General features: G+C 42.2%; 1 protein-coding gene across 1 annotated transcript in view; it reads left to right on the plus strand.

The window, feature by feature from the left end:
- Positions 1–12,249, plus strand: part of LOC143996516 (epidermal growth factor receptor-like) — an 83,561-nt gene that overhangs the window by 30,672 nt on the left and 40,640 nt on the right. The window contains exon 7 of the mRNA XM_077491605.1: positions 8,141–8,257. Coding sequence (XP_077347731.1) covers positions 8,141–8,257 — 117 coding nt within the window. The remainder of the gene's footprint in view (positions 1–8,140; positions 8,258–12,249) is intronic.

Raw genomic sequence — 12,249 nt, forward strand, 5'->3', positions numbered from 1 at the left:
ATGAAAAATGTGTCAATGACAGCCACAGTCCTACACTTAAGCCCAAGAGCTGCACTAATCTGTACTTGGGCTTTCAGTCTTTGTAATTCTCTATTATGCCCCGTACACATGATCGGACTTTCTGATGTAAAATGTGCGATCGGAGCTTGTTGTTGGAAATTCAGACCGTGTGTAGGCTCCATCCAACAGTTTCCATCGGAATTTCCCTCACACAAAATTTGAGATCTTGTTCTCAAATTTTCCGACAAGAAACTCTGTTTGTGCAAATTCCGATCGTGTGTACACAATTCCGACTTACAAAGTGCCATGCATGCTCAGAATAAATTACGAGACTGAATCGATCGGTCTGGTAAAACTATTGTTCGTAATGGAGGTAGCACATTCATCACGCTGCAAATGTTAAAGTCTCTTCTTATTTATAATGCTAGAGGAATGAAGTAGTTTTGCTGCTCATATTCACATAGAGTTCTCACAAACTTCTTTCTTTATCATTTCTCGTGATTTCATGAATATAATTTTTTTCATTTTTGTCAGATCTCCAGAAGAATTTTTTTTTATTTTTGTTTTTTATAGTGAATATTTATTTGGGGTTTTTTTTTTTTTTTTTATTTCACAAAAGTTTTTATTGAAAGAGAACAGAGCATTATAATCAACAATGCAACATAAAAATCGTTTACATTTGAACATATTTTTACATGTTAAAGGAATACAGAGAATGTTACAACAACTGGTAGAGAGTAAATAGATACAACATGTAGTTTGCTAATGTCAAGTATATAATCAGAATTATCCAAAAAAAGGACATTTAGAGTATCTGGGCAAATATAAGGCTAAGAACAAGTCGTTACCATTAATAGAGGGGGAGGAAGTGGGATAGGGAAGGAAAGGGGAGAGAGGAAAGAAAAAAAAATATATAAACCACACCCCTGATGTGAGGGGAGAAGGCAGAGAGTTGGTTAAACATATTACCAGATGGGAAGAGTAGGCAAGGAGGTATTTGTTTAGCGGGCCTGCGCTCTTTAAATATCTAAGGATCAATAGAAAAGTTATCTGACATAAATTCAACAATAATTGTTACACACTGGAAGATTTGTATTCCTGGGTATCTTTGTATTCTATCCATTTGAGCCAGGTTGAGGTAAAGTTTGACATTCTTTCCTGTGAGATGCTTATAAGTTCCTCAATGGTTTCAATAGAGTTAATTTTTCTGAACCATTCTGTTTTTGTTGGGAGTGAGGTGGACCACCAATGGCGGGGGATGCAAAGTCTTGCGGCATTTACCATGATCATGGTCAGGGATTTCAGGTATTTTTTTTTAGGGACTTTGTTGTGATGTAATAGAAAGTGGGCTGGGTCAAGGTTCAACTTCTCTGGGGTGATGGATGAGATGGTTTCATGGACCATCTTCCAGAAAGGTTGAATATTCGGACATGACCACCAGATATGTAATAACGTGCCCTCTTCACTATTACAGCGCCAGCATCTGTTGGAGATTTGGGGGTAAAATTTGTGTAGGATGTCAGGTGTTCTATACCATCTTGTTAAAATCTTAAACCCGCACTCCTGAGTAGCGACATTAAGTGAGCCTTTATGGGCATACGTGAAAATGGTTTCCCAATTTTCTTTGGTAAGCGATAGGTTGAGATCATTTTCCCATGCTAGACAGGATGTGGTGGAGAACTCTAAATCCTCTTCAAATAAAGAGTTGTACAGAGTTGAAATATTGTGTCTTTGTGGACTCGTTTCTGAGCATAAGATTTCTAGGGTCGTGTGGGTTTTGGACCTTAGATTTGCCATATCCGCTGTGGAGAGATAATGTTTGATTTGGAGATAAGTAAAGTGTGATATTAGTCCAGGGTCGTTGTCCTTGTTTATTTCTTCAAGGGATAGAAATTTCCCACTCCTGAAGAAGTGCTTAGTTAGCACTGCTTTGTGGGGCCAATTAATTAGGAAAGAATTTTGTTGGTTCCCTGGAGGGAAATCCGGGTTTTTCCTGAGAGGCGTTAGGGGACTGATCCAGGGGGTGGGGTCCCTTTTCCTAAATGTGTCATGAAATATTGCCAGCGTGGGGCCAATTAGGGGGTGAGATTTGATCTCTTTTGGGTGAAACTTGGGGTTTATCCATGGAAGGTGGTTGATGGGGTAGGTAAATTGGGCCTGTTCTAGTGACACCCAGTCCTTGATTGACTGGTGAATGTTCCAATCTACTATACGTGTTAGTATAGCAGCCTGGTGATACTTTCTTAAGTCCGGAAGGGCTATTCCGCCTTTACTTTTAGGGAGGATTAGTCTTGCGAATTTGATTCTAGGAGATTTACTTCTCCATATAAAGGCGGAGCACGCCTTGCGGAAGGAGGTAAAAAAAGAAGAAGGTAATCTGATCGGGATTGTTTGCATAGCGTAAAGGAATCTAGGCAGGATAGTCATCTTTATCAGTGAGGCCCTGCCAAACCATGAAATGTTGAGAGAGTTCCATCTTTTGAGGTCTTCTTGTGATTCTTTTAACAAGGGTGTAAAATTAAGTTTGAAGAGGTCTTTTAGATTTGAGGGAATCTCTATCCCTAAGTAGGTACTATGTTGTGTGGACCACGTAAATGGGAAGTTTTGCTTACATAAGTCAACATCTTTAGGGGGCAACGAGATATTTAGCGCAACAGATTTGGAGTGGTTAATTTTTAAGTTGGAAATTAGTTGGAAAGATTCAAGATCTCGGATTATGTTGGGCAATGAAACGTGTGGCTGTGATAGAAATAGTAGCATATCATCTGCGAAAGCAGCGACTTTATAAGAATGATCTTGTATTTCAATGCCTTTTATATCTGGGTTGGATCTAAATTTGTTCAGGAGTGGTTCCAAAGTAAGAACAAATAGGAGCGGGGACAAGGGACATCCCTGTCTCGTGCCGTTTTTTAAGTTGAAGGCATTCGACAGGTGGCCATTTGTGCGGACTCGTGCAGTTGGATTTGAATACAGTGCGGCAATGTAAGCTCTCATCTGAGACATTATGCCGATATTTTTAAGTACTGCGTCAATGTAATCCCAGGCCACTCTGTCGAATGCCTTCTCCGCGTCAAGAGAAAGGAAGAAACCCTGTTTTTTTTTGGAAATAAGCCAATTATTTATGTTAAGAGCTTTAATTGTATTGTCACGACCCTCTCTGTCGGGGATGAACCCAACTTGGTCTAAGGAAATTAGAGATGGAAGTAAGGGTAATAATCTGTTGGCCAGGATTTTAGCGTATATTTTAACGTCTTGGGTTTTTTTTTAATCAAGATCTCTTGTTTTTTTTTTGTTTTTTTTGGTGATCTCCCTAATTTTTTGTGGGTTTTGTGTGTCAAGTTACCACAACACCATTATTATCTTGTATTTTTTAACCTCAAGGAGGTTGTTGGAGTTGGTGTCCCTTGCTAATTTGACATTGTATTTTTGAAATGTGCCTGCCTACTCACAAACAAACTGTCCTTTTTGAAGGAAAACACATAAGCAAGTATTTGTGAAAAATAAATATCTCTTTGTTAGGGGTCATAACCAAATAATGAGGAAGACAACGCTGGAGAAACTGCTGAAATTGGCAACCCCAGCCCACACATCAATTATTTTCCAGCTAAAATTGGTGGCCTGAGGAGTCCATATAATAGTGAGCAGAATTCGATCCCAGACTACAAGAGATCAGGAACAGCAGTAGATGACATATATGTCCCCAGGCTGTGGTCATACAACAGCCTGCATCTTTTGTCAGACCAGACTGAACCCAGGCCCTTCCTTCCACTCTTCCTTCCAGGCTTACATCCAGGCTGTGGCTGAGGTGTTGGAAGTGTGGCAAGAGGAGGAGGAGGAGGATGGTCCAACTCACACAGGTGGGTTTTGGTGGTGATTTTGCCCCTCAAACCCTTATTTAGTGTGAGGTACATGACTTCTTCACACAAGAGGCGTTGGCCCTCCTCCATTTCCTGTAGTTTGCATGCAGCCATGGATGTAAAGGCCTCTTGAAGAGTGGGGGTGGTTCTGAGGACCGCAGAAGCCTCCCCAATCAGCCTGAGTGCTGACTCCACATTACTCCCCTTCCTAGGCCTTTTTGGTGGAAGGCGGAGGGGAGGGACCTGGGATTCTGTCAGGCTACTGGGCCTGGCCACCTCCTGGCTGCCACATTCCACAGCCTACTCCTGGCTGCCACATTCCACAGCCTAATCCTGGCTGCCACATTCCACAGCCTCCTCCTTGCTGCCACATTCCACAGCCTCCTCCTGGCTGCCACATTCCATGCCCTCCTCCTGGCTGCCACATTCCATGCCCTCCTCCTGACTGCCACATTCCACAGCCTACTCCTGGCTGCCACATTCCACAGCCTCCTCCTGGCTGCCACATTCCATGCCCTCCTCTTGGCTGAGGCTTTCCTGTGTATGAAAAAGGGACATAGTTTTATTTTTTTGGTCATCAATCAGATACAATTTTCAGCTCATGTGTAAAAGAAACAAAAGGTAGATGCGGCTCTAAACCTTAATAAATCCAAAAAAATCCCAATAAAATAATTTTCTATCTGAAATATGAGAGAGACCTCTATTTATTTATCCAGGATATGCCTTTCACAAAATTATGATTCTATCCTGTACATACTTCTTCTATTGTACCATGATTATTTCACACTCCTTTTATTTTATATAGTGGGAATGGATAAAGTGTAAAGCCCCATACGCATCATATTTTCTGCAGATTTTTTCCTTCAGATTTACCAAAATCTTGTAGTGCAAGGGCCTGCCTGATTATATACACATTGAAACTCCTAAGGTTTGACCTCATATTATATGGTTTTGGTAAATCTGAAGGAAAAAAATAAGCAGAAAATCTGATAGTGTGTATGGGGCTTTAGATCTCATTTACATCTGTGTTGCTGTTTGAAGAGTGATCACTTTTCAGAGAGTGGGGTTCAGGCACGGTTGATAGGCATTTATAAGGTAATACTGCTGCCTCCTAATTATTATTTTTTTTCACAACCTTAGGGGGATTTTGAATGAAAATACCATGCCATAATTGCGAGCCTAGCATTTGGCTCTAAATTTCCGTGCAGTCCTATTCATATGAATAGGTCAAGTTCACTGGCGGTATTGTTCATTGAACACAACAAGGGGAATAATCTTTGCCATGGTTCTGGCTGCCTCTGTAGCCTAAAGTGTTAGTAAACCCACAACAGTAAAATCAGTCTGTATATGCAGTAAAGCAAGGGAAGGCGATCTTTCAGAGGTTTAGACAGGGGCAGACTGACAACTCATGGGGCCCCCGGACAATAGGAGATTATGGGGCCCCCAGGCAATCAGAGATTATGGGGCCACACAGTATAAAATCACACAGTATACACATACATGTACACACAGTATACACAGACATGTTTCTATTGGCTGAGGAGGTACTGGAGAGGTGGGACAGCTATAATCTCGGGATTTTTAGACCAAAAGTATGTCGGTAAGGGACATTTCAGAGACAGATGTAAAAAAAACACAGGTTTTTACATACTGTCCCTGGTTTTACTGAGGCTGGCAACCCTGATGGGGCCCCCTAGTGGCCCGGGGGCCTCGGACAGTGCCCGAGTGGCCAAATGGTCAGTCCGCCTCTGGGTTTAGATCTACCTGGACAATATGGAGGAAGGCAAAGATCCCGGTAAATGGTAGGGGAGCTTTCGCCTTTACAAAAAAAAAAACGACCAAGCTCCCAATAAAAAGTCAGCATCACAGTAGTGTCCTCTGTCCCCTTCACATCACCCTCCCACTGTAGAGTCCTTTGCCCCCCCCCCCCCCATAGCACTGTCCTCTTCCCCCCTTCCACCACACTAGTCTTCTGCACCCCCACAACACAGTGTCCTTTGCCCTCTTCACATCAACCCCCACTGTAGTGTCCTCTGCCCCCCCTTCCCCACACAGTAGTGTTCTGTACCCCCAAATGCTGTGTCCTCTGCCCCTTCACATCACCCCTTCCACTGTAACAGTAGTGACATGTACCCCCAATGCTGTGACCTATGCCCCTTTAACATTACCCCCCACTGTACTGTGCTCTGCCCCCCATAACAGTGTTTCTGCCCCCCACAGTAGTGTTCTGTAACCCCCCAACACAGTGTCCTATGCTGCTTCACATCACCCCCCATTGTAGGCTCCTCTGCCCCCTTCCCCCCACAGTAGTGTTCTGTAACCCCCCAAAGCAGTGTAATCTGCCCGCTTCACATTACCCTCCCGTAGTGTCCTCTGCCCCCTACAGTGGTGTCCTCTACCCCCAAATGCTGTGTCCTCTGCCCCTTCACATGACTCCCCCCCACTGTTCTCTGCCCCATTTCCCCCCCCCCAGTAGTGTCCTGTACCCCCCAAAACAGTGTCTTCTGATCAACTTCACATCAAGCCCACCATAGTGCCATTTAGTCCCCCTCCAACAGTGTACCCCCCATACACACAACACTGTGTAGGTAGCAGTTACCTGCCTGTTTGTGTTCACCAGAGCAGAGATCAGGAGATAGAATAGTGCTGGGTGGAAGGCAGGATTGGGAGCTGTTAGAGTTCATAATAGCAAGCTGTTGATTGGTTGCTAGGACTGCTTAGCAAGCAATCACTCAGCATCTCCCACCCCCTCCCTCCATCTGGCTCCTGCCTTCCACTCTCTGCTCTGCAGCTAACAGGAGAGTGGCAGAGGCTGGGGGGAGCCAGAGCCATGGTCACAATCCACCTATTGGCCCCTCACGATCAGTGGCTTGCCACCCCCAGCAGTAAAGCATGCTGTTCTACTGCCTATGGAACCTAAGGTGTTAATCCTCCACATTATGTTAAAAAGGCTGTTTGATCCTGTCTTTTCTGATCCTCCCCTACTTCCACTGTCCCCAATCCATCTCCTGATAAGACAGAGCCTTTGGAGTCACTCTGCACATGCTCAGTTTGGTAGGTATTGCTAGAGATTTTTCTTTTTTTTGGGAGGGTGCATGTGATCAGTACAGGGCCAATCAGCACTGTCCAGACAGAGGGGTCATGGAGTCTCATAGGACAGTCAGAGGAGAATACAAACTCCTTCTACAAGCTTTACCCGGACACTGATAGAAGTCACAAGACTGCTATATACTGCTGATGAGAAAAGATATTTAGCAGTTTATATTTACTAAAATAATTGTATTTCCATATACTGTGGGAGACCAGATATAGTGAATGTAGGGTTGTGGGTTTAGTAACACTTTCAGATAGGTAATTTGGCTGCGGTAAATCTGTAGCCTAACCATTTATTTTACCCTACTCACCAACTGCAAGGACAAACTAATGAGTCCTATACTTTGCTTAATAAACTTTATTAGAAAAAAAAGAATTAGAAAGCTATTTTTTTTTAAACCTAATCATTCCTCTACATTGCATTAAAAATAAAGTTGTGTGATATCCTTTTAGTTAAAAGGCTTTGTTTAGTGGTGGGTTATAAAATGTATTTCTTGGCAGTATTAGTAAATGATGAATGGAAACAATCCAGTGCACTGTTAGCCCTTGTGCTCACGGTCGGACATTCCGACAACAAAATCCGTCGGATTTTTTCTGACGGATTTTGTCCGAAACTGGTGTTGCATACACACGGTCAGACAAAGTTGACGGAAAATCCGATCGTTCGTAACGTGATTATGTTATTTAGTTACGGCGGGACTACGTTCAGGCTAGTAGCCATAAGCTTTGGTCTAGGAATTTGATCTGAGCAGGTGTGGCACTTTGTCCGATCAGAATTCTCTACAAACGATCGGACAAAGTCCGATCGGATCATGTTTTTGGAAATTTTTTATATCCAGCTCTCAAACTTTGTTGGTCGGACATTCCGACGGAAAAAGTCAGATGAAGCCCACACATGGTCGGATTATCCAACAACACGGTCCGACCGGACATTTTCCGTCAGAATGTCCGACCGTGTGTACAAGGGCTTATAATTAGTGGAGTTTCTTCCTTTTTTCTGCCTTTAGGTTCAATCTTCTTATAGCCAGAGTTTTTTTGACACTTTGATACCAAGGCCAGGTTTGTCAGCATCAGTGCTCATAATTAATCATGCATTTTGAGCCTTTTCCTATGTGGTACATGTTTACAAATATTGAATTGCTATAAATATTTATATATGTGTGCATTTATTTATCTATTCATTTTATTAGATAATTTCCTAGAAACAGATCTTGGGTCTTGTGTTAAGACATGCCATTCCAGGGCATATGAGGTGAAAGAAAATGGTGTCCGCAAATGCAAAAACTGTGATGGAATGTGTACTAAAGGTAATACTTTTATGATACATTTATCACAAAAAATGCAATCCAGAAAAACTGCTAAATACCTGGTAAATATATATGTTTGCACTTTTATCTGCTAAATATTTTGTAATTATTTTATGTCCATCTAATGATAAACCCACCTTTGCTACACAGCCAGTAAGGTGACACCCCTATTCCTGGGTTGGTTTGAGGTTTTTGTATGTCACCTTTCCTCCTTGATCCTACAGTATGAACAATGAATTTGCATCATCATCAGGGCTGGTGCTCCTGCTAGGCGTACTAGGCAGCTGCCTAGGGTGCACTGCTGCCTCAGGGTCGCAGCCAGGGCTTCTGATTTCCCCATTAGCCTGGCCAGGGAACATGAGGGGACCTACACAGGGCTGAGGCGCTGACTAAGTGAATTAAGTATTTGATCCCCTATCAATCAGCAAGATTTCTCCCAGCTGTCTTCTATACAGGTAACGAGCTGAGATAAGGAGCTCTCTCTTTAAGGGAGCGCTCCTAACCTCAACTTGTTACCTGTATAAAAGATACCTGTCCACAGAAGCAATCAATCAATCAGATTCCAATCTCACCACCATGGCCAAGACCAAAGAGCTGTCCAAGGATGTCAGGGACAAGATTGTAGACCGACACAAAGCTGGAATGGGCTACAAGACCATCGCTAAGCAGCTTGGTGAAAGGGTGACAACAGTTGGTGCGATTATTCGCAAATGGAAGAAACACAAAATAATTGTCAATCTCCCTCAGGCTCCATTCAAGATCTCACCTCGTGGAGTTTCAATTATTATGGGAGCGGTGGGGAATCAGCCAGGACTACGTGGAAGAATCTTGTCAATGATCTCAAGGGAGCTGGGGTCATAGTCACCAATTGGTAACACAATACGCATGAAGGACTGAAATACATGTATAGGCCTGTCTGAAGTTTGCTAATGAACATCTCAATGATTCAGATGAGAACTGGGTGAAAGTGTTGTGGTCAGATGAGACCAAAATCAATTTCTTTGGCATCAACTCGCCATGTTTGGAGGAGAAGGAATGCTTCTTATGTCCCCAAGAACACCCTCCCCTCTGTCAAACATGGAGGTGGAAACATTATGCTATGGGGGTGTTTTTCTGTTAAGGGGACAGGACAACTTTATTGCATCAAAAGGACAACAAACAAGGCCATGGACTGTCAAATCTTGAGTAAGAACCTCCTACCCTCAACCAGGGCATTGGAAATGGGCCATGGATGGATATTCCAGCATGGCAATGACCCAAAACACATGGCCAAGGCAACAAATGAGTGACTCAAGAAGAAACATATTAAGGTCCTGGAGTGGCCTAGCCAGTCTCCAGACCTTAATCTCATAGGAAATATGTGGAGGGAGCTAAAGGTTCGAGTTACCAAATGTCAGCCTCAAAACCTTAATGACTTGGAGAGGAGCTGCAATGAGGAGTGGGACAAAATCCCTCCTGAGATGTGTGCAAACCTGGTGGCCAACTACAAGAAATGTTATACCTCTATGATTGCCAACAAGGGTTTTGCCACCAAGTACTAAGTCATGTTTTGCGAAGGGGTCAAATACTTATTTCACTCATTAAAATGCAAATCCATTAGTAACTTTTTTGAAATGCCTTTTTCTGGATTTTGTTGTTGTTCTGTCTCTCACTGTTAAAATAAACTTACCATTAAAATTATAGTCTGAACAATTATTTGTCAGTGGGTAAATGTACAAAATCAGCAGGGGATCAAATACTTCCCCCCCCCCCCGCCCACTGTACATTTCTTGTAATAGGAATAAAAGTGCTAGGGAAAAAAAAAAAAAGTTAATAAAGGGACAGTGTAATAATAAAAAAGTAAAAACAAAAGTAAAATAAGTAAGAAAAAAAACATTAAAGTGTCTCTATCCCTCTGTGGTCCTGCAGAGGCGAAGGTATGCATAGGTTGCGCACACATTTGTACACGGTATTCGTACCACATGAGAGCAGTAAATTCTAGTGCTAGCCTCCTCTGTAACTCTAAACAGGTAACCTGTAAATGCCTTTAAAGTCTCACCTATGGAGATTTTTAAGTACCACGGGCATGCGCAATTTTAAGGTCTGATATTTTAGGTATCTATTTACTCGGCGTAACATCATCTTTCACATTGTACAAAAAAATTGGGGTAAACATCGTGTTTTGTTTCTTTTTCATTCATTAAAGTGTACTTTCTCCAAAAAAATTGCATTTGTAAAATCGCTGCGCAAATACTGTGTGACATAAAAAATTGCAACAATCGACATTCTATTCCCTAGGGTCTCTGCTAAAAAAAAAAAAAAAAAAAAATATAGTGTTTGGGGGTTATATGTAATTTCCTAGCAAAAAATACTGATTTAACCACTTCCATACTGGGCCTATTCTGGCGAAAATGGTAAAAATCATAATTTTTTTGCTAGAAAATTACTCAGAACCCCCAAACATTATATATGTTTTTTAGCAGACAACCTAGGAAATAAAATGGCGGTCAACTTTTTACCTTGCATGGTATTTGCGCAATAATTTTTCAAACGCCTTTTGTTTGGAAAAAAAACGGTTTCATGAATTAAAAAATAACAAAACAGTAAAGTTAGCCCAATTTTTTTGTATAATGTGAAAGATGATGTTAGGCAGAGTAAATAGATACCTAACATGTCACGCTTTAAAATTGTGCACACACATGGAATGGCGCTAAACTTCGGTACTTAAAAATCTCCATAGGCGACGTTTTGAAACTTTTTACAGGTTACCAGTTTAGAGTTACAGAGGAGGTCTAGGGCTAGAATTATTGCTCTCGCTCCAATGCACGCTGCGATACCTCACATGTGTGCTTTGAACGGCGTTTACATATGTGGGCAGGGCTTATGTGTGTGTTGGGGGACAGGGGTGTTTTAAAAGAAAATTATTTTATTTATTTTTTATTTAACTTTTTTTTTTTTTTTACACTTTTTTTTACATTCATTTTTTTGGATCACTTTTATTCCTATTACAAGGAATGTAAACATCCCTTGTAATAGGAATCTATCGTGACAGGTCAATAAGACCCCACATCTCTCCTCCAGGCCGTAAAGCATAAGATTGAAAAAAAATAATCCTCTGATCTCATGCTGACAGCCACGATCGCGGCTTTGTTTACAATGCGGGTCTGGGCATGACGTTATAACGTCGTGCCCAGGCCTCCGACTGCCATAGCGATGACTGGTGACCATCTGGTCCCTGGAAATCTCTATGCTGATCATCCGGCATTGGGCGATTCTTTCTGTGGGCCCCCCGATGGCACGGGAGAACCTGGAGAAGCACTGGATGGCGGGGGGGGGGATGTCCCCTCCCGTCGCCGATAAGAACAAGCAATGGAACTGCCACTATGATCATTCTTATTGTGCACAGAATCGCCGGCTGGAAATAATATATAAATAATGATATCTGAATGATGCCTGTAGCTACAGGCATCATTCAGCTATCCCCCAAAAAAGTAGAGGATATCATTTTACTATGGCCCGGTAGGGAAGTTATTAAACTTGTAAACAAAAAGGGCCTGAAAAAGCCTGGCCGGCAAGTGGTTAATTCTTAGTGAAAGGACTCAGATTGTTTACAGTGGAAGATTTATATCCTCAAGTTGCTACTACAAAGCTCATTCCATCATATAATTGTACAAGGACTTTGCTCACAGTTCTAAAGAAGGAAGCTTAGGGTCCTCAAGGTTACTGCAGTATCCCATAGTTACCCTACTCCTATCCAAATTTAAGTTCTTCATTAAAGCATCAGAAAAGCACCCCACTAGAATGTTCATTGAGACAAAAGAGTGACTGTGTGCCTGGCTGGGGGGCAATTCTGGGAAAATACATAAGGGAACTTAAATACTTCTGGGGCCTTCGGGGGTACCGCTAAACTAATTATCCCCAAAAAAGACTAGAAAAAAAAACCAAGATGCACCGTATAGACTTAAAAAGGGTTCATTGCTATGTTTGAGGTTTTGCAGAACTTCCGTTGGGTG

Source organism: Lithobates pipiens, unplaced genomic scaffold, assembly GCF_037356315.1.
Source record: "Lithobates pipiens isolate NorthernLeopardFrog02 unplaced genomic scaffold, aLitPip1_a1.2 Scaffold_19, whole genome shotgun sequence".
NCBI lineage: Eukaryota > Metazoa > Chordata > Amphibia > Anura > Ranidae > Lithobates > Lithobates pipiens.